General features: G+C 44.9%; 2 protein-coding genes across 5 annotated transcripts in view; one reads left to right on the top strand and one right to left on the bottom strand.

The window, feature by feature from the left end:
* Window positions 1-405: 405 nt before the first annotated feature.
* Window positions 406-9,651, bottom strand: LOC114583949 (adenine nucleotide translocase lysine N-methyltransferase-like). 3 transcript variants are annotated; one of them, XM_077918382.1, is made up of 7 exons: window positions 9,571-9,651; window positions 8,486-8,804; window positions 8,095-8,249; window positions 6,738-6,842; window positions 5,250-5,390; window positions 4,631-4,681; window positions 406-2,264 (listed from the first exon to the last, which is right to left on the bottom strand). In XM_077918382.1, the coding sequence occupies exons 3-7, from the start codon at window positions 8,245-8,247 to the stop codon at window positions 2,031-2,033; spliced, it is 684 nt and encodes a 227-aa protein (XP_077774508.1). In that variant the 5' UTR covers window positions 8,248-8,249; window positions 8,486-8,804; window positions 9,571-9,651; the 3' UTR covers window positions 406-2,030. The 3 variants fall into 3 exon arrangements, with proteins under 3 accessions (XP_077774508.1, XP_077774510.1, XP_028561169.2); XM_077918384.1 differs by lacking the exon at window positions 4,631-4,681; XM_028705336.2 differs by lacking the exon at window positions 9,571-9,651 and having other exon boundaries at window positions 8,486-9,289.
* A 59-nt stretch (window positions 9,652-9,710) lies between these two features.
* WDR90 (WD repeat domain 90) overlaps window positions 9,711-17,106 on the top strand; it is a 45,691-nt gene continuing 38,295 nt past the window's right edge. For both annotated transcript variants that reach the window (XM_028705335.2, XM_077918380.1), the window contains exons 1-7: window positions 9,711-9,836; window positions 11,951-12,042; window positions 12,837-13,013; window positions 13,895-14,033; window positions 14,780-14,950; window positions 15,703-15,826; window positions 17,028-17,095. In XM_028705335.2, the coding sequence (XP_028561168.2) occupies window positions 9,737-9,836; window positions 11,951-12,042; window positions 12,837-13,013; window positions 13,895-14,033; window positions 14,780-14,950; window positions 15,703-15,826; window positions 17,028-17,095 (871 nt within the window). In that variant the 5' untranslated portion in view covers window positions 9,711-9,736. The remainder of the gene's footprint in view (window positions 9,837-11,950; window positions 12,043-12,836; window positions 13,014-13,894; window positions 14,034-14,779; window positions 14,951-15,702; window positions 15,827-17,027; window positions 17,096-17,106) is intronic.

The raw sequence follows: 17,106 nt of genomic DNA, 5'->3' as shown, positions 1-17,106 counted from the left end.
ATACAGAGCTATATATTGCAGTCTGAGTTACTCTACAGTAAGGATTCTAAAATGCAAGCTTAAAAGTTGCCAGTACAGCTGTGCAAAGACCGGCAACCAATTAATACACAGGTTTGTCCTGCCAATTCTACTTGCTGGTGTTGAACTCTAAGGAGGGAGAAACCCTTTCCAATCTACTGCAAATAACCACCAGGAGATTCCAATCTATCTTCTGCCCATCTGTCCTGCAGTGTTGCAGTCTGCACTGAGGTCAACACTCCTTATGGCTAGCTTTAACAAAGCTGAGTTCAATATTGGGGATTTGAGGCTGGTTTGTAAAATCTGTTTAAAGGTAACCATGGTTAATATTTCCCTCTGCAGATGGCATGCTAAATCATGAAAACTGAAAAGCAGGAATGCACAAGCTTGCAGCCTGATGTTCATCTTTTAATCATGGTTCAAGAAACCAGAAAACATTACATACATCTCTCTGCACTGCACCAACAAAATAAATCTAGCATCTCTTGACAGCAGCCTCAGCCTTCTAGACTGTTCCTCAGCCATTCAGTTGGGCTTATACTTAGTTTTTAACTTTAACCCATGGTCTTTGGTTTTCGTAGGAACCCCTATGCACTGACTGACCCCACAACACACAATTTGGGTCAGAGATTCTTTTCTCCCAAAATACAGATTTATGGACACCCTGACTTCTCACTCTCCCTCCTCCTGGCAGAAACCTGGCATGATGACTTATTTCAAACTTCATGGAAAAGATGATTTTTAAATATGAAGACTTAACTGACACCAAATCAGTAATCTTGGGGAATCTTGTATCCAAAGTACTGTAGTGTTAAATAACTCATTCCATCAGTGCAAAGACCTCTGCTCTGTGTGCTCCCTAAATCTATGATGGGGGTTCCCCCAACCTTCTGGAACAAATTTGGGGAGGATATGGGGCACACAGGGGGAGCAGAGGAAGGATATTCCACTGCACAGGCAGAAATTGCCCTGACTGGACACATTAGTTGGATACTGCCCTAAATCATGCCAATTCCTTTTTTTCCATAGTCACATTAATATTTCTTTGTTCCTTATGATGCGTACATACTTCCCAGGATAATTTCTTCATCTTTACTTGTGTTTGTAAAGGTGTAAAGTGTAGAAACTTGGGTGGGTTCATATTTCAGTGGGAATCAGCCTAACTCATACTTCCCAGAATGATTAAGCAAACTAAAAAGCAGCTTATCTTTGAAATTTGCAACGCAGTTCTCATACCAAAAGATCATGCATGTTAGAGGAAATTGTGTAAAAATATGTATATGCCAGTGAAAGTAGCATTTAAATATGCATTATATAAGCGGGAAGTTGTTTGAAAAATGGGCATATTAAAATTGGCACTGAAACTGGATGGTTTACAACAAATTAAGACACAGTAAGGCACCAAACATTAAAAAACACCTTATACAGGGCTGCCTTCAGATGTCTTCTAAAAGTCAGATAGTTGTTTATTTCCTTGACATCTAATGGGAGGGCATTCCACAGGGCGGGCGCCACTACCGAGAAGGCCATCTGCCTGGTTTTAAGGGAAACAAATTGCAAACCAATGTGGTAAACTGAACTTAAGACTGGGAAAAAAGGATAAACTGAAATAAAAAATGTGGGTAGATTCGTCCACTGGTATCTGCAAGTACCCACCAGCCCCTTAAGGTGATAAAGCCATTATTTGCAGGTTGGGGTGGGGAGACAGAAAAAAAGGATTACTGCTAGTGTCGTGGTGTTGCATTTGGCATAAGTGTGTGGTTATTTATGGCAATTTCTTTTACTGGCCCTCTCATCTGAACTGCGGGACTATGATTAACCTATCATCATCATCATCATTAAAATTTGTATACCGCCCTTCATCTGAAGATCCCAGGGTGGTTCACAACAGAAAAAATATAAAACAAGAATACAAAATATATAGTAAAGCAAAAGCAAACACAAACCAATAACTCCCCCCCCCCCACTAGTTAAGACAACTACTAGCAAAAGAAAAGGCACTGTTGTTGATTTCATGCATCCTTTCCATTTTCCCTGCACAGCTGAGTTTTATGGAGCAGGTTTAGCCTTTGGCTGGGCATCTGCCTGCCTGCTTGCCGTACTGCCATGATGTTATAGGCCCAGGCTGTTTCTAAGCTGTCTCCAGCAATGCTGGTAGGAGTCCAGTTGAGGAAAGGGAAGCGGGCAGCCACCACACAGGCCCCATCAGGGAGTTCTGAAAGCAGTTTTTTCTCCAGGAGCGGGACCTGCCGAGAGAGGCCTGCTTTACAATGACGTTGACAGCAGCAAGATTTGACAGACAATGAATCTCGGACAAAAAGCCTTGGGGAGGGCAAAAGTGCTTCTCTATCAGCAGAAGTTGGTCTGTTAGGGCAAAGTCCCACCAACCTCCATCTGCCCTCAGCCCCCATCTTCATGCCTCCTTGCTTAACTATCAGGCCAGGAATTGAACTGCCTATCCCTTTTCTGCCCCTTAGTCTCAGGGTTGCCTTTGTAGAATGCAGCAGGGAAGAGGATGGGGACGAAACAAGAATTAGGGCAGGTCCACACCATACATTGAAGGCACATTCAATGCATATGTAAGAACATTCAACACATCCTCCAAAGAATCCTGGGAACTAGTTTAAGGGTGCTGGGTACTGCAGCTCTGTGCAGGTGAAACCATAGTTCCTAGGATTCCTTGTGGGGGGAGGCACATGCTTTAAATGTGTATTGAAAATGCTGTAAAAGTATGGTGTGGATTTGCCCTGAATTGGCCCTGCCTGTCCTTGGCTCTGGCGCCACTTGCTTTCTGCCCTACCATTTCCAAAGGGGACCAGCCACCACTGGGCTGTATAGAACTTCAGACTGAAGCATAATCATTTGTTGCATGAACTAAAAGAAAACCTACAGAAAAATTGTTCTATTTCTATGAATTTTGGCCGTAACTGCTCCTTTGATTCATGTGGCTTATGTGATGAGTTTATGTGAACGTTCCTCTACCATTGCCTAACATAGAAGATTCATCGAAGCAAGGCAGTCAGCATCTATTAGGGACATGGGAGGAGACACAGGGCCATAATGTTTTGGTTTTAATATAAAATGAGCGAATAGATCAGCCTCTTCTTGAGCTAAAACAACACCATCTGATAACTGCCTAACTGGAGCTTGAAATATCTGAGTGTTTTTACAAGGTGTCTGAAGCAAATTGATGATGTCTCTTCCTGTGCAGCAGTGGGAACAGCGAAAAAGACCTGTTTTCAGTCTGCATACCCTATGATAGTCTGCAGAGGCAGGGTTATGTATAAAACACCCCCCGACGATGCATACAGAGCCAGATGGTCCTTCAGAAAGAATTCAGTTTGGTAATTCCGGACTTAAATCAATTAAAGGAAACCCTTCAAGGTGACTCCTGGAAGCTGCAAAGAGAAGACTGGGCCAATTTCTCTCTTAACTGACCAGCATCTAGCATAAGGTGACTTGGGAATAGTGAATTTCAAACTGCAGCCTCTGCAGAAATGAAGCAACATTATTTGCTTTCGGCTGACTTTGCAGTTGGGGTGGGGGAAGCTGGCAAGCTCAGCATCTGGCTGTGGTGACTACACAGCAGCAGTGTAAATAGAGCACACAGTAGTGATGTCTCAGCAAGACTGCTGGGCGCTTCTAGGGCAATCGTCATTCTTTAGCAACGGTTGCCACCTGGTCCCACAAAGGAAAGCCAGCAGACAGTGTTAAAATGAAAGACACTGCCAAAACAACTAAATCAGTATGTGGTGAAGATTGTTAAATCCCCTTTGGCTGTCAGTACAGGAGTAGGATTTTTAAAAAAACCAAGCACACCTTAGCAAGCAGGTGCAGAAAACTAATTCTAGTTATCCTGTTGAGTTATATAGGGACTAAGGAGGAGGAAGCTGACTCCCCAGGCTGGTTGCAAGTGAAGTAGGCAGATGCAGGCACACACAGTCTGGTAGGCTGTGCCCCTTTTGCTCAAATGGAGCTGCCTCCACTGTTAGTATAAGGTTTTCATTTCTATGTCTCGACTGATTTCTAGGACAGAGGCTGGACAGTACGAAGCAGATGGGGACAATTCCTTCTGCTGGGGAAAATGAGAGCAAGTGTTTTGCAGAAGATGTTTTCCACTTGTTGGCTGTGACAAGGAATTTATCCATCTAAAATGCTTCTATGCTGCCTTTCAGATGCAGCCCTCTCAGGGCAGCTTACAGAAGGTAATTAATAAATGCAAGAAAGCAAACACCTAATTATAGAAAGGATAAACAGCAGGCGTTCAAAACCCAACACACTTTTTAATAGAATGCGATTTGTTTTTAAACAGACCTTTACGACTTAAGAAAGATTGGGTCATATGCAGTTCTTTTGGCGAGAGTGCCAAGGATATGGGACCACAACGAATAAGGCCCTGTCTCCAGTACTCACCAGCCTAATGGATACTGAGGTGAGCCTAAGAAATAGGGTTTCAGACCGAATTTTAAGACCGGGGCAGGTTCATAAGACTGAATGCATAATACTCCTGCCAGTTAATTGAAGGCATTAGTCTATTAGATATCGTGAAGCCTGGGCATTGCACTGACCATCCTTGGTTTTGCTAAGGTAACAGAGACAAGCAACTACTCACCAAGCTGGGAGCCAGGAACACAGTGACATTGTTGCAGTCAGAGAGATCTGCCTTAAAACAACAGCACCAGCACCAGCACCAGCAGACAATTAGTCAAGAGAGATGGTTCAATGGTTGTTTTCTATTCTGGACTGGACTATTTCCCACTGTGCTTTGGGAGGCAAAGCACAGTCCCATGGTCTCAGATATTGCAGCACATAGTTCAGCTACGGAACTCGCTCTCTTAAAAGAAACTGGGGCCAAACAGTGATGCTGAACCTTGGGAGATTTGGGACAAACACAAGGAAACACTGCTTCACAACACATAGCTAAACTATATAGCAGGAGCAACCAGTGTGGGTTGGTTGGTGTTGAACTACATCTCCCATCACTAGATGTTGTTAGACTACAACTCCCATCAACCCCGGGCTTCTGGCCATGCTGCTGGTGCTCATAGCAGCTGGGGGCCCAACAATATCTGGAAGTTGCAAAACTTAGGGGAAGCCTTGCTGCTAACGTTTGCTTCTCCTGAGCTTCACTTAAGATGCAGGTGAGATGGCTACCGCAGACAGCTCCTTCTTCCACTTTCTGTTTGCTCCTTACAGGCCTAGCTTCTTGCCTCCGTGTGGGAAGAGCTTACCTTCCAAAGGTCTTCTCGCCGGAAGAAAACCTTTCCATAGCATCCAGCCCTCCAGGCACGGAAGTTGGACAGTTGTAAAAGCCATGGATTGAGCTCATAGCCAACAGTCGGCCTGAAGCCTTGTTTGTAAGCCTCCAGCACCTGGAAGTGCAGCTAGAATCAGGCACATTGTCTGTTGCCTAATGCTGTGCTAGTTTCATGGCGCAGGTCACATCTGCACACATTTAAACCCTCTTTTATTGTTTTAATGGTTATGGAGAATCCTAGGAAATATAGTTTGCTGGGAACTGCAACTGCCAGGACCATATAACACCGGTCCTGAAAGACCTACAATGGCTCCCAGTACATTTCTGAGCACAATTCAAAGTGCTGGTGCTGACCTTTAAAGCCCTAAACAGCCTCCGTCCAGTATACCTGAAGGAGCGTCTCCACTCCCATCGTTCAGCCTGAACACTGAGATCCAGCACCGAGGGCGTTCAGGTGGTTACCTCACTGCAATAAATGAAGTTACAGGAGACGAGGCAGAGGGCCTTCTTGGTAGTGGCACCTGCCCTGTGGAACGCCCTCCCATCAGATGTCAAAGAGATAAGTAACTATACAACCTTTAGAAAACATCTGAAGGGGGAAGCTTTTTAATGTTTTATTATGTTTTGTATATGTTAGAAGCTGCCCAGAGTGGCTGGGGCAACCCAGTCAGATGGGCAGGGTACAAAATAATAATAATAATAATAATAATAATAATAATAATAATAATAATAATAATGTGAAATTAAAGGTAAAGGTAAAGGTACCCCTGCCCGTACGGGCCAGTCTTGACAGACTCTGGGGTTGTGCGCCCATCTCACTCAAGAGGCCGGGGGCCAGCGCTGTCCGGAGACACTTCTGGGTCACGTGGCCAGCGTGACAAAGCTGCATCTGGCAAGCCAGCGCAGCACACGAAAATGCCGTTTACCTTCCCGCCAGTAAGCGGTCCCTATTTATCTACTTGCACCCGGGGGTGCTTTCGAACTGCTAGGTTGGCAGGCGCTGGGACCGAGCAGCGGGAGCGCACCCCGCCGCGGGGATTCGAACCGCCGACCTTTCAATCGGCAAGCCCTAGGCACTGAGGCTTTTACCCACAGCGCCACCCGCGTCCGTAATGTGAAATTAGCAGAATTTAATTCCCAGGATTCTTTGGGAGAAAGCTATGACTGTGAAAGCGGTATAAGCATGTTTTAAATGTACGGTGCGGATTAGCCCCTGAAACAATGTACAGCCGCAAAGGGTAGGATTTCTGGCGTTAAATATGAGGAAGCACGTATATAGCTCAGTGTTAGAACAGAAAACATCCCTGTAATTAAACAGCCCCCACCCAATCAACAAAAGGTCATTTATTCCTCGTTTATCTCAATCACAACCGAGCAGTGAGTGTTGCAGGCAGATGCTGATCCTTGCCGTGCACCAACAGCCTTGGCAACCCCACCCTCGGGTGCATTTTGACGTGCTTACAATTCTGCCATCACCCGATCCTAAATCCACCAGCTTCCCAGAGCGCCCCTGCAGCAGCGACATCATATTCCTCACTTGCTTGACACTGGAGGGTACATATGGCACCTGGATTAAAAAGGAAAGAAGCTGGTGAGTTTTGCAAAAGGCATGGATATTAGGAACATGGGAAGCTGCCTTATACCACATGAAACAGTTGGTTCATCTTGCTCAGTGACAGACCCTCCAAGTTTCCCTTTTTTCCAGGGACGTCCCTGATTTGGAGAAGCCGTCTCGGTTTCTGGTTTGATCCCAGAGTGTCCCGCTTTTCCTTTTCCTCTTTTCATTGGAGAAATGTTGGAGGCTATGGCGTTCTCTGACCCCCGAGCCATCTGAAGGCAATCCTGCATAGGAAAGTTTTTTAAATGTTTTATTATGTTTTTATATATGTTGGAAGCTGCCCAGAGTAGCTGGGGCAACCCAGTCAGATGTGTGGGGTATAAATAGTAAAATTATCATTATGGAATGGGACATCCCTATTTTCATCGGAGAAATGTTGGAAGGTATTCAGTATTTCAAGCAAGGGACATTTCCACTCCTACCTGGAGATGCCAAAGATTCAGCCTGGGACCCTGTGCTCTACGGCTGAGAGTTGGTCCTTCCCTAAGATGCATCATTCATTCATTGAATGAATTTGTCTGCCATCCCTTTGGTAAGGGTTACCGGGGCCAGTCTCAAAAATATATGTAAAAGGGGAGATGATAAAACCAGAGAGCGAGATAGGGTGGGGTGCTCCCTGTAGATTAATTTATTTGTATCTAGTCACTAGGCCATGGAGGATGATCAATACGGAGGTATCATGCACAGCCCAGCCAACCTCAGTCTGCCCTTGGCCAGGTAAAGGGACGCCTGACCATTAGGTCCAGTCGTGGCCGACTCTGGGGTTGCGGCGCTCATCTCACTTTATTGGCCGAGGGAGCCGGTGTCCAGCTTCCGGATAATGTGGCCAGCATGACTAAGCCGCTTCTGGCAAACCAGAGCAGTGCACGGAAACGCCATTTACCTTCCCGCCGGAGCAGTACCTATTTATCTACTTGCACTTTGATGTGCTTTCGAACTGCTAGGTTGGCAGGAGCAGGGACCGAGCAACGGGAGCTCACCCCCGCACGGGGATTCGAACTGCCGACCTTCGTCCCCAGCCCTTGGCCAAACCCCACCTAATTATTCCCTTTCTCACAATCATCCAGTACCCTTTAGATGTGTGCTCTGCTGCCCCCTTGTGGTAAGTTACTTATTGCCCATACCCTCCACAGACCTGGAGCTTCTCCTGTGCCCTTTGCTCTGGTCTCTAACATTTTAAAACGGTGGTAACCCCTGATACCTGTAAATACACTTTGCGCAAGCCTAGGGCAAGAGATCCGGCCCAGGCAAAATAAAGGACCAAGCTGGTGCTTGCTGCCACCTGGAAAGGGCTCCAGGAACTCCCCTTTTTATGCAGCTCTGCCGCCAGCTTTTCTATGTTGTCATGATCCATGCCTGCAAAAACAAAGGAATGTGCAAATCAGTTCCTAGTTAAATATTGCATCTCTGCCACTGCAGTATTGGCTGCAAAAAGAAGAAAAGAAAAGAAAAAAAGGACAGATCTCTGGTCCGTAGGGCAGATTGGAAAAATGGGAAAGTCATACTTTAAAAAACAAACAAACCATTTTAAAAAAATAAAGTGCAAAGAAGTGTCTCCTGCTTAATAAGAGAATCTGCAACAAGAAACTTACCGAATCTTCTTCCAGTCCTTTAACATTTGCAGCCAAAATGGCCAGACTGAAATTACCTTGTGACCTTGGTGGACTTTACCCTTTGTGCAAAAACACAGTTTGCGTAGCAATCCGAACGGAGCAGAAAACACATCCCTTATTCCATGCATAACAATTCCGTGTGCCTGTGAAGGAAAGAAAGGACTGCTGGTCTGTTGGAGCGGCTGCTTTGCATGCAGAAGGTCCTGGGTGTTCCATCTCTTGCATCTCCCAGTAGGGCTGAGAAAGCCCCTTCTGAAACTCTCAAGAGCAGCTTTCAGCCAGTGTAGACAATACTGAGCTAGGTGGGAACAAACTGGTGTTAGGATAGCTTCTTATTTTCCTAAAATACCTGTCACAAAGCCTGACCTAAAGAAAGTCATATGGATTTGACCAGTGCTTTTTTTTCCTTTAAAAATGTTTAGGGGTACTCTCATTTTCCTACTCATATTGAAATACTGCCCCTCAATGAGGCCAAAGATTCACAAAATCTTCTAGCGTCCCCCTAGAAAAAAAAGCACTGGATTTGCCTCCCCACAGTGAGCTGATAGTTCTCATTTATGGTTTTGACATGGGTGTGTGCAGTGCTATTTTTCTAAAAAAATAGGCGCCAGTATTCACCCTGAAGTTGCTACAGTAACGAAATAAAACACCCCATTATCTAAACTATTTAAAACATTTAGTTAGGGATTGCTCTTGGTGGTTTATATTTTCATCGTAAGCAGCTTGAGTTTGATTTTAGCACCAGAAAGCGTGATATAAAGTGCCCTAAATAAACACACACACACACACACACACACACACACACACACACACAGAGCTTTTCTCCCCAAGCGAAATCAACCCAACACAAGCGGCTGCATTCTCTTTGCCATATAATTAAATTAGTTTGCTCCTTTTGCCTGGAGTTGACATAACAAAGGAGTTCTACATGTTGCGTCTCCTATTGCTTTTCTGAGGGTTTTAATGCATTACGGGCAAGCGGTTTATAGATTCTTCTGCGTAAATAGAACGGATGGGAACAGGCCCACCATAGAGATACGATGGTTGCAGAGAGGCCACGGCACCTTATTGAGAGCGCGCGAAGTGCTTTCTCGAACGCCCAGACGGAAATCGGAAGCGAGAGCGTCGCTTGTCACTCTCTCCATGAACTCTGTGATAGGGCGGCCGCTCTAGCCCTAGCGGAATAGTAGGCTTTTTCTCCATCCTCCGCAGTCCGCCCGAGGCGACTCTATGGTTTGGGAGGCTGGGCGCGCTCCTCTCGGGCAGCGGCGGGAAGGGAGAGCGGGCTTGAAGCGGAGCCGCAGAGAGAGCGGGGCAGCCATGGCCAGAGGTGCCCGCCGAGGGGAGCGGGAGGGCAGGGGAGCCAGGGCGGGTATTGGGCTCTGGGGAAATGAGGGGCACTAGGACCCCTGCACGGCCAGGCGGGACTGGTTTGGAGGCTCCTCGGAGTCTGAGCATCCACGGGGCGGGAGAGGGAAGAGTCCCCGACAGCCCCACCAATTCCGAGACAAAGAAAACCCGTGGAGCTGCTGCTGCTGCTGCTGTTTCCTGACAGGGCTCCTGCGCTTTCAAAGCAGCAGCAGCATGACAGGACAGGCAGAAATTCGCCAGGTGTAGCCTTTTCGCTCCTCTCTGTGATGAGGGGAGACGCATCTCCTCGCCTGCTGGATTTCTGCCTGTAGGCAGCCGTGACTGGACGCAGTTCTTATGTTTTTAGTGCTTATGAGATGATTTTGGCTTTCTGGAGGACTAGATGAGTTGCTGTGTGTGTGTGTGTGTGTGTGTGTGTGTTTATTTGGATTTATATCCTGTCTTTCCTCCCCAGGAGGAGCCCAGGGTAGATATACATATACAGTATATATATGAAATAGTCTGTGATGTTTTGGATCTTTTTAGTTGTGATGTTTGGACCCTAATCGGGGAGGGTTTTTTTGGGGGGGGGTCTTTTTAACATTTTGCAAGTTGTGTTTAAACATTTCTTGTTACGTTGCTCAGAGAGCTGTGTTACAGGGCAATTAATGAATAAGTGAATGAGTAAGTTGCATGTATTGTATTGAGCAGATGTATAGTTGCCAGACGTCCAGCCTTCCATCCTCCCCAAGAGGAAGGACGCTTGGGATGCACAGGAACTCTGCTTATGCAATATTGTATTAAACGGCTGCACAAGATGAATTAAATGCAACTGGTGGTGATTTCTACCATCCCTGATTAAACAAAGTCCAGCTATCAGATTTCTGTCTCACATACTGGTGTTAAAATGCACAGGAGCTGTGCTAGGGAAAAATTTTTATATATAGTATGATGGGCATGAGTCACAACAGGCTTATTCTCTCCCCCTTCCCCATTCCTGCCTCCCCACTCGTTTCTGCAGTATTGTTTGAGATATGGGATGCTAAACCACTGAGCTTCCCTGCAATGTGGTGAGCTCCCGTTGCTCTGTCCCAGTTCCTGCCAATCTAGCAGTTGAAAGCACACCAGTGCAAGTAGATAAATAGGTACCGCTGTGGCGGGAAGGTAAACGGCGTTTCCATGAGCTCTGGTTTCCGTCAAGGTGTTCCATTGCACCAGAAGCGGTTTAGTCATGCTGGCCACATGACCTGGAAAGGTGTCTGTGGACAAACACCAGCTCCCTTGACCTGAAAGCGAGATGAGTGCCGCAACTCCATAGTCGCCTTTGACTGGACTTAACTGTCCAGGGGTCCTTTACCTTTTACCTTTAATTGTTTGAGATACATTATTGTTTTTCCTAGTTGGGTTGAGCTCCTGTACATTTAACAGTGCATAACAGGCACTGCTAACTATTCTTCATATATTTCTGTCTGCCATGCAGCTCAATGCACAAAAATACTGCTAGGAAAAATAGTTTGCATCTATGCTTGTTACAGACATTTTGCAGCTACATGACAGGTAAAAATTCAACAAGTGAAGTTTTTTGGTATGAAGGGGGGTCTTCACCTGTTAGATATCTGTCTGATATGCAGTAGTTAAATGCTCAGTAGGACTTACAGTGCCTTAACAGAAAAAGTAAAATACAATCTGGGAAAACAGAATATACTAAAAGTGTTAATCCCAAAAAGTCACATAGAACAAAACAAGAATCAACCCCCACCCCCTTACTAAAAGTAAGGTCATTATAGGCATTGGACCTTCTCACATATACCTTGGCTAAGTTTTTATTTCTTTTTCTTCATTTTTTGATGTTGGAAAGTAAGATAGCATTTCTACTGATTATCTTTAACAGTGGGAAAATTGAGAGAATGAGATCATTTTAGCAAAAATGCAACCCCCCCCCCCCGGGACTCATAGCTGTCCTTCTGTTTAGGAGGCTAATTCTAATTTTGGAAGATAGCATAGGGACAATCCTGCTTTGTGTAAAGGGAGGGAAGTAGTTTCAAGAGCAGGAATTACATTGTTTGTGGGTTAACTGATCTGTTTTCTCTACAGTGTGGCAGCATCCTTATCTAAACATCTTCAAGCACTTTAAAGTTGAGGAATGGAAAAGGTCCACGAAGGAGGGCGATGTGACAACCTTTATGGTAGTGTCAGAAGTTCCTGATCCTTTCTTGGGTAGTTAAACGTAGCCTTGGTATTAGCACTCAGCTGGTCGCCTGTGGTGAGTGGAAATAGTCTGCAGACGACCAAGTGTGGCACTGCCACCACTGCTGCATGTGAGCTCTCCCTTCCATGAATAGGGGGGAGATGGAAAGAGCGACAAATTTATCGTGCCTTTCCCTAATGGAACTCAAAAGTAGCATGCATAAGGGCACCTTTGCCTCCAGATATCTGGACAACAAAGTAGTAGTCCAAAACCCCTGTAATCATAGAATCATTGAATTGTAGAGTTGGAAGGGACCCCAAGGGTAATCTAGTCCAACTCCCTGTAGTGCAGAAATCCTGCCCACAGCCATCCCTGGGTGGGTTTGAAACACCAACCTTCTGGTCAACAGCCAGGCGCACTGACCCACTACACCAGGTTGAAGAAGGCTGGGCCAGCCACAGACCTGTTTGGCTTTAGGAAGGTTTCTGCATCATATGCCTTCCCACCAAAGCCATGTACATTTTCATATGTGTCAGGACTTCCATCTGCTGGAGGTCTCAAACCTGGAGCTTTCTGGGAATTGAACTGGATCCTTGTTCCCCTCCACTTGGGGATCACATCAGGGAGAGTGAAATGGAACACTAAGTCCTTTGCTGATATTTCCTTAATGCTGTGTTAATTGCCATTATGCTACATACATCCTTGGTTTCCTCCAGCCTTGTACTCCAGCTTCTGTGTGACTTGATTTCTTTTACCTGAGCTGTTCCATCTATTTTATCCTCCTGTGTCCAGGACAAGACTCTGAAAGGGACGGTGTATCGCATCAGTGGTGCTGTGCCTGCTAGTAACTACCTCCAGCTCCCCAAGACCAGTACACAGTCATTGGGTCTCACCGGTCGCTACCTCTACATCCTCTTCAAGCCGGCACCGACCAAATATTTCGTGGTGCACTTGGACGTTGCCACAGAGGTGGGTGAGAGTTTCTCTCCTATTTATTAATGACCAGTTGTGTAATGAAATGAGCAAGATGGCAATGTTAGGTGGTCTGAGGCAATGCAGATCTCTTACAGTACCTTTTGTGGTACCATCGAGTGGGCCTATCCTCTTTGGAGGCCTTGATCCATTCACCTTTGCAGACTTGGCTTTGTGAGCATTGTAGCTTTCACTTTTATGAAATGCAAAGTTCTAGTCCTTACGGTTGTCAAAGATAGGCCTGAAGTAATCTCAGGGGGCCTCTGGAACAAGATTACTGTGGGACACGAATGGAGAGTCATTGCCCGGCAGAGCTTCCCCATTTCCTGGCTCACTTATAGAGCAGTTGCTGTGCATACAGAAAAGTTCGAGTGAAACCCTTCACACTGCTAGTTTAATCTTAACTTTTTTTTTTTACTCCATTCTTCAGCCAAAAAACCTCCCAGAGCAGCTTAATGAGGGGCAATAAAAGACCCTCCTCACCAACGGACAGTCAGAAAGGCATAACAAAAAAGGAAAAAGGAAATGAGGCGGGAAGATAGGGAAGCCATAAAAACTTAGACACTAGTTCTTAAAGTTAGATTGTTGTTGTTCCTATAATACCAAGCTGGAATGAACACAGTTCAGAGAAGGTGGAGCCAAACAGTTGGGAGTTAGAACACCTTGCTGATCATCAAGAGATCACTCAGTAGAGCCTGAACTGCCTTCTTCCCATCATTGGTCCACATGGGCCACAGTATGTAGCTTTGCTTAAAATGTAGGTTTTCTTTCATCAGCCATGGTTACTGATATTTATTGTTTCTTAAAAACTGAGTGTTTGCTGCCTTCCTATTGAAATAGCTAACCCATGTGAATAGTCTGCATTTCTTTATTTCCAGGACAGCCAGGTGGTCCGCATTTCCTTTTCCAATCTCTTTAAGGAGTTCAAGTCAACTGCCACATGGCTGCAGTTCCCGTTTATTTGTGGGGCAGCCAGAGGGTCAGTCTATGAAAGCACATCCAAGGCTTCCAAGCAAGGTAAAACGCAAAGAAGACCAACCAAATTCCTGTTTGCTCAGCAAGCTTAGGTAGCTCTGAATACCTTCTGATTTGGTCCTCAGGATGCTGGTGGCTGAAATTAAAAGTTCCTTGAGAATCTAGGTTTTTGGTTAGACTCTGAATTGATCTGGTAGGGAGAATAGAACGTGGTTATGGATGAAGAAGCAAAGCTTTGCCACCCCCAAAATATTGCCACCCCCAAAATTTTCAGGGAAGTTTTTAATATGTGACATTTTAGTGTATTTTTCATCTTTGTTGGAAGCCGCCCAGAGTGGCTGGGGAACCCAGCCAGATGGGCAGGGTACAAATAATAAATTATTATTATTATTATTATTATTATTATTATTATTATTATTATTATTATTATACTGCTTTGGGCGTCTATATAATAGCACCTTTGACTGTTCCCAGCGCTTCCTATATATCATCACAGCAATCCTTCTAAGGCTCCTTTAAAGTAGACCATGATGATTATGCTTATACCTTATATGGGAAGCAGGCACTGAAAGATTATTGGGTCCCCAGGAAGTTTGGGATCTAGGAGAGATTTGAACTGGGTACTTACCTGGATCCCAGCTCACAATCATATCCACTTCCTCACAAAGCATTTGAAAATTAGAAGTGGGCTAATGCGTGAAGCCCATTCTGCCTGTAAGGTTTGAGATTTAGTGTGTTGAATGTCTATATAAATTCAGGTGTTTCCTTGGTGTGTTTCTGACTTTTAGACCTGGTGGGCCTGGCTCCCAGCAGTGTGCGGTGGACCTGCCTGATTCTCGACCTCCGCTACATCCTCTCTCTGTACTTGAACAGAAGCTATAGCCATCTCAAAAGTGTCAAGCTCTGCTCCAACCTGCTGGTGAAAAACCTGTTCACTAGTGACTTGCTCTTTGATCCAGGTGAGAATTAAAAGGAACTTGCGTAAAGGATCGCTGACTTAATAGTTGCATGAATAGTTGCTAAGATCTCATGGTTAAAGCCGTTTTATATCTAGGGCATTTATTTAGTTAGATCATTTATATGCCACTTTATTTTGTGTGTGGGGGGGGGAATACACAGCTCACAACATTTCTTCAAACATCACAAACATAGTGTAACAATATATCAAAAAAAGAACATCATGAAAGAAAATCAAATGGAAAAACAAAAAAAATCCACATTTCAAGCAGCCTCATTAGCAGCAAAATGGAACAGCCTTTTCAACATCAGAAAATCAAAGATCATTATGTAACTGGGCACAAGTTTGTCCCCCTCGTATTCACCCCAAAATCCAAAATGAAGAATTACCACCTACAGCTATAGACCAGTGAGGATGGAGCGTCCTCAGTGGGCATGGAATACTAACTGAAATGTGGAAGAAAATTGAGAAAGCAGGGAATGCAGTCCAGTTGCTTGGAACCCTGAACACTCCAGATTGCAACATGTTCATGCCGAGCCCCACTTGTTAATTGGAAGTCATGAATTCCAGCTGTTGAGACTTATAGCACAAACAGACCCCAGTCTGCCAATCAGTCATAGGATACTGACTAGTTTGCATACCATAGGATTGGGCTGGTGTAATACTGTTCTCTAGAGGTCGATACTGGAGTTCTGCAAGCTGTTTTTCTAACAAATGATGCTTCTGCCTCCTTCATCCTTTCTATGTTTTTAGGTGTGACCTCCTCTGAGGCTCATCAGTCCAAATTAGCAACGCAGGGCATCTCCCCCATGCCACGAGAAATGACATTTCCTGTGCCGAAAGGTGAAAATTGGCATGACCTCTACGATTATGTTAGGTACGGTTTGCTGAATTGTATTTCTGTGGTTCTTTGTGGGATGCCAGCTTTCTTCCATTGCTTCTCTTTGTAACTGGTATACCTCTCCTTTAGAGGTTAAAGAAATGGTGTGTGTGCATGTGTGTGTTGTGAGTGAGCAGTTCTATAGTTCATGTATGCTTCTGACTATTGTGTTTCCATAACTTGCTAAGATTTGGCATATTTTATCAATTTATAAGAATTCTTCCTTCCCTTCACCACAAGGTCCCAGGGTAGGTTACAACAACATAATAAACAGTTATAAAAACCAAACAGCCAACAATTTTAGAGAGTAAAACTGCTCCAACCAGAAGAGAACAGTATGGGTTCAGCAAAAGAGGTGAGATCCTGCAAAACAAAATACTTTTAACTCTTAAAGACCAGCGTAAAGAGGTGTGTCATCATATGGTAAAAGCTGTACAGTGAAGATGTTAGATGCACCTCTGTTATTCTCGATCTATATCTCACCTTTCCTCTAAGGAATTCAAGGTGGTGCATGTGGTTCTCTGCTCACCATTTTATCCTCACAACAACCCTGTGAGGTAGGTTAGGTTGAGGGAAGGAGAGTAACTGGCCAGCGGTTGCACAGTGAGATGCATGAGCTTGGATTTGAACCCTGGTTTCCCAACTCCACTGCACTAGAATACTCAAACATTAGCCAACTCCAAGGAGATTTCAACTGAACCAAATAAGCTTTTTACCATCCCTGCTCTCGAGAAGCTTCTGGAGTCTGGCACATAGCTCAGTAGGAAGAGAGGTGCCCCTGCAGAACTTAGTGTTGGCAGTGATACTGCACTGGGCAAGATCCCGATAAACACCTCTATGGTGCTGGGACCAAGGAACATCATTGGGCTGTATTCCTGTTGCTGCAGTTGGGGTTTTGAAGTAGATATTTTCCGCATATCTGTGTAAATACAGAAAGCTCCCCGAAGAAAGCCGTTTGGCTGCTAACCATTCATTAAGAGTATCTTGATATGTGGTCACTCTCTTTGGTTTGTCCACATTGTTTACCGCAACATGCAGAATTTGCTGCATCTGGCCACATTCCAATGGTCATAGTCAGTGTAATTGTGTTTTTTGTCTGGTAGTCCAGCATCCTCCTTTGAGGCAGTGAAACAAAACCATTTCTTCCTTACATTCCACACTTTTTACCAGTCACCATTTCTCTGATCTTCTTGCTCAGGTTTCCTTCTGATGGGTCCAAGATGCCGTTTGACTCTATTCAAAAAGGCACTTTGAATCCTGCTGCAGGTAGGCAAAAA

The sequence above is a fragment of the Podarcis muralis genome, chromosome 14 (assembly GCF_964188315.1).
Source record: "Podarcis muralis chromosome 14, rPodMur119.hap1.1, whole genome shotgun sequence".
Classification (NCBI taxonomy): Eukaryota; Metazoa; Chordata; class Lepidosauria; order Squamata; family Lacertidae; genus Podarcis; species Podarcis muralis.
This window is presented reverse-complemented; position numbering and strand designations above follow the sequence as displayed.

Coding starts and splice junctions, on each gene's coding strand:
- LOC114583949 (XM_077918382.1), bottom strand. CDS start 8,247: ATGGATCATGACAACATAGAAAAGCTGGCGGCAGAGCTGCATAAAAAG. Junction 6,843..8,094: donor TGCGCAAAGTGTATTTACAG/GTATCAGGGGTT, acceptor TTTTTAATCCAG/GTGCCATATGTACCCTCCAG. Junction 4,682..5,249: donor GGCGAGAAGACCTTTGGAAG/GTAAGCTCTTCC, acceptor TGTTGTTTTAAG/GCAGATCTCTCTGACTGCAA.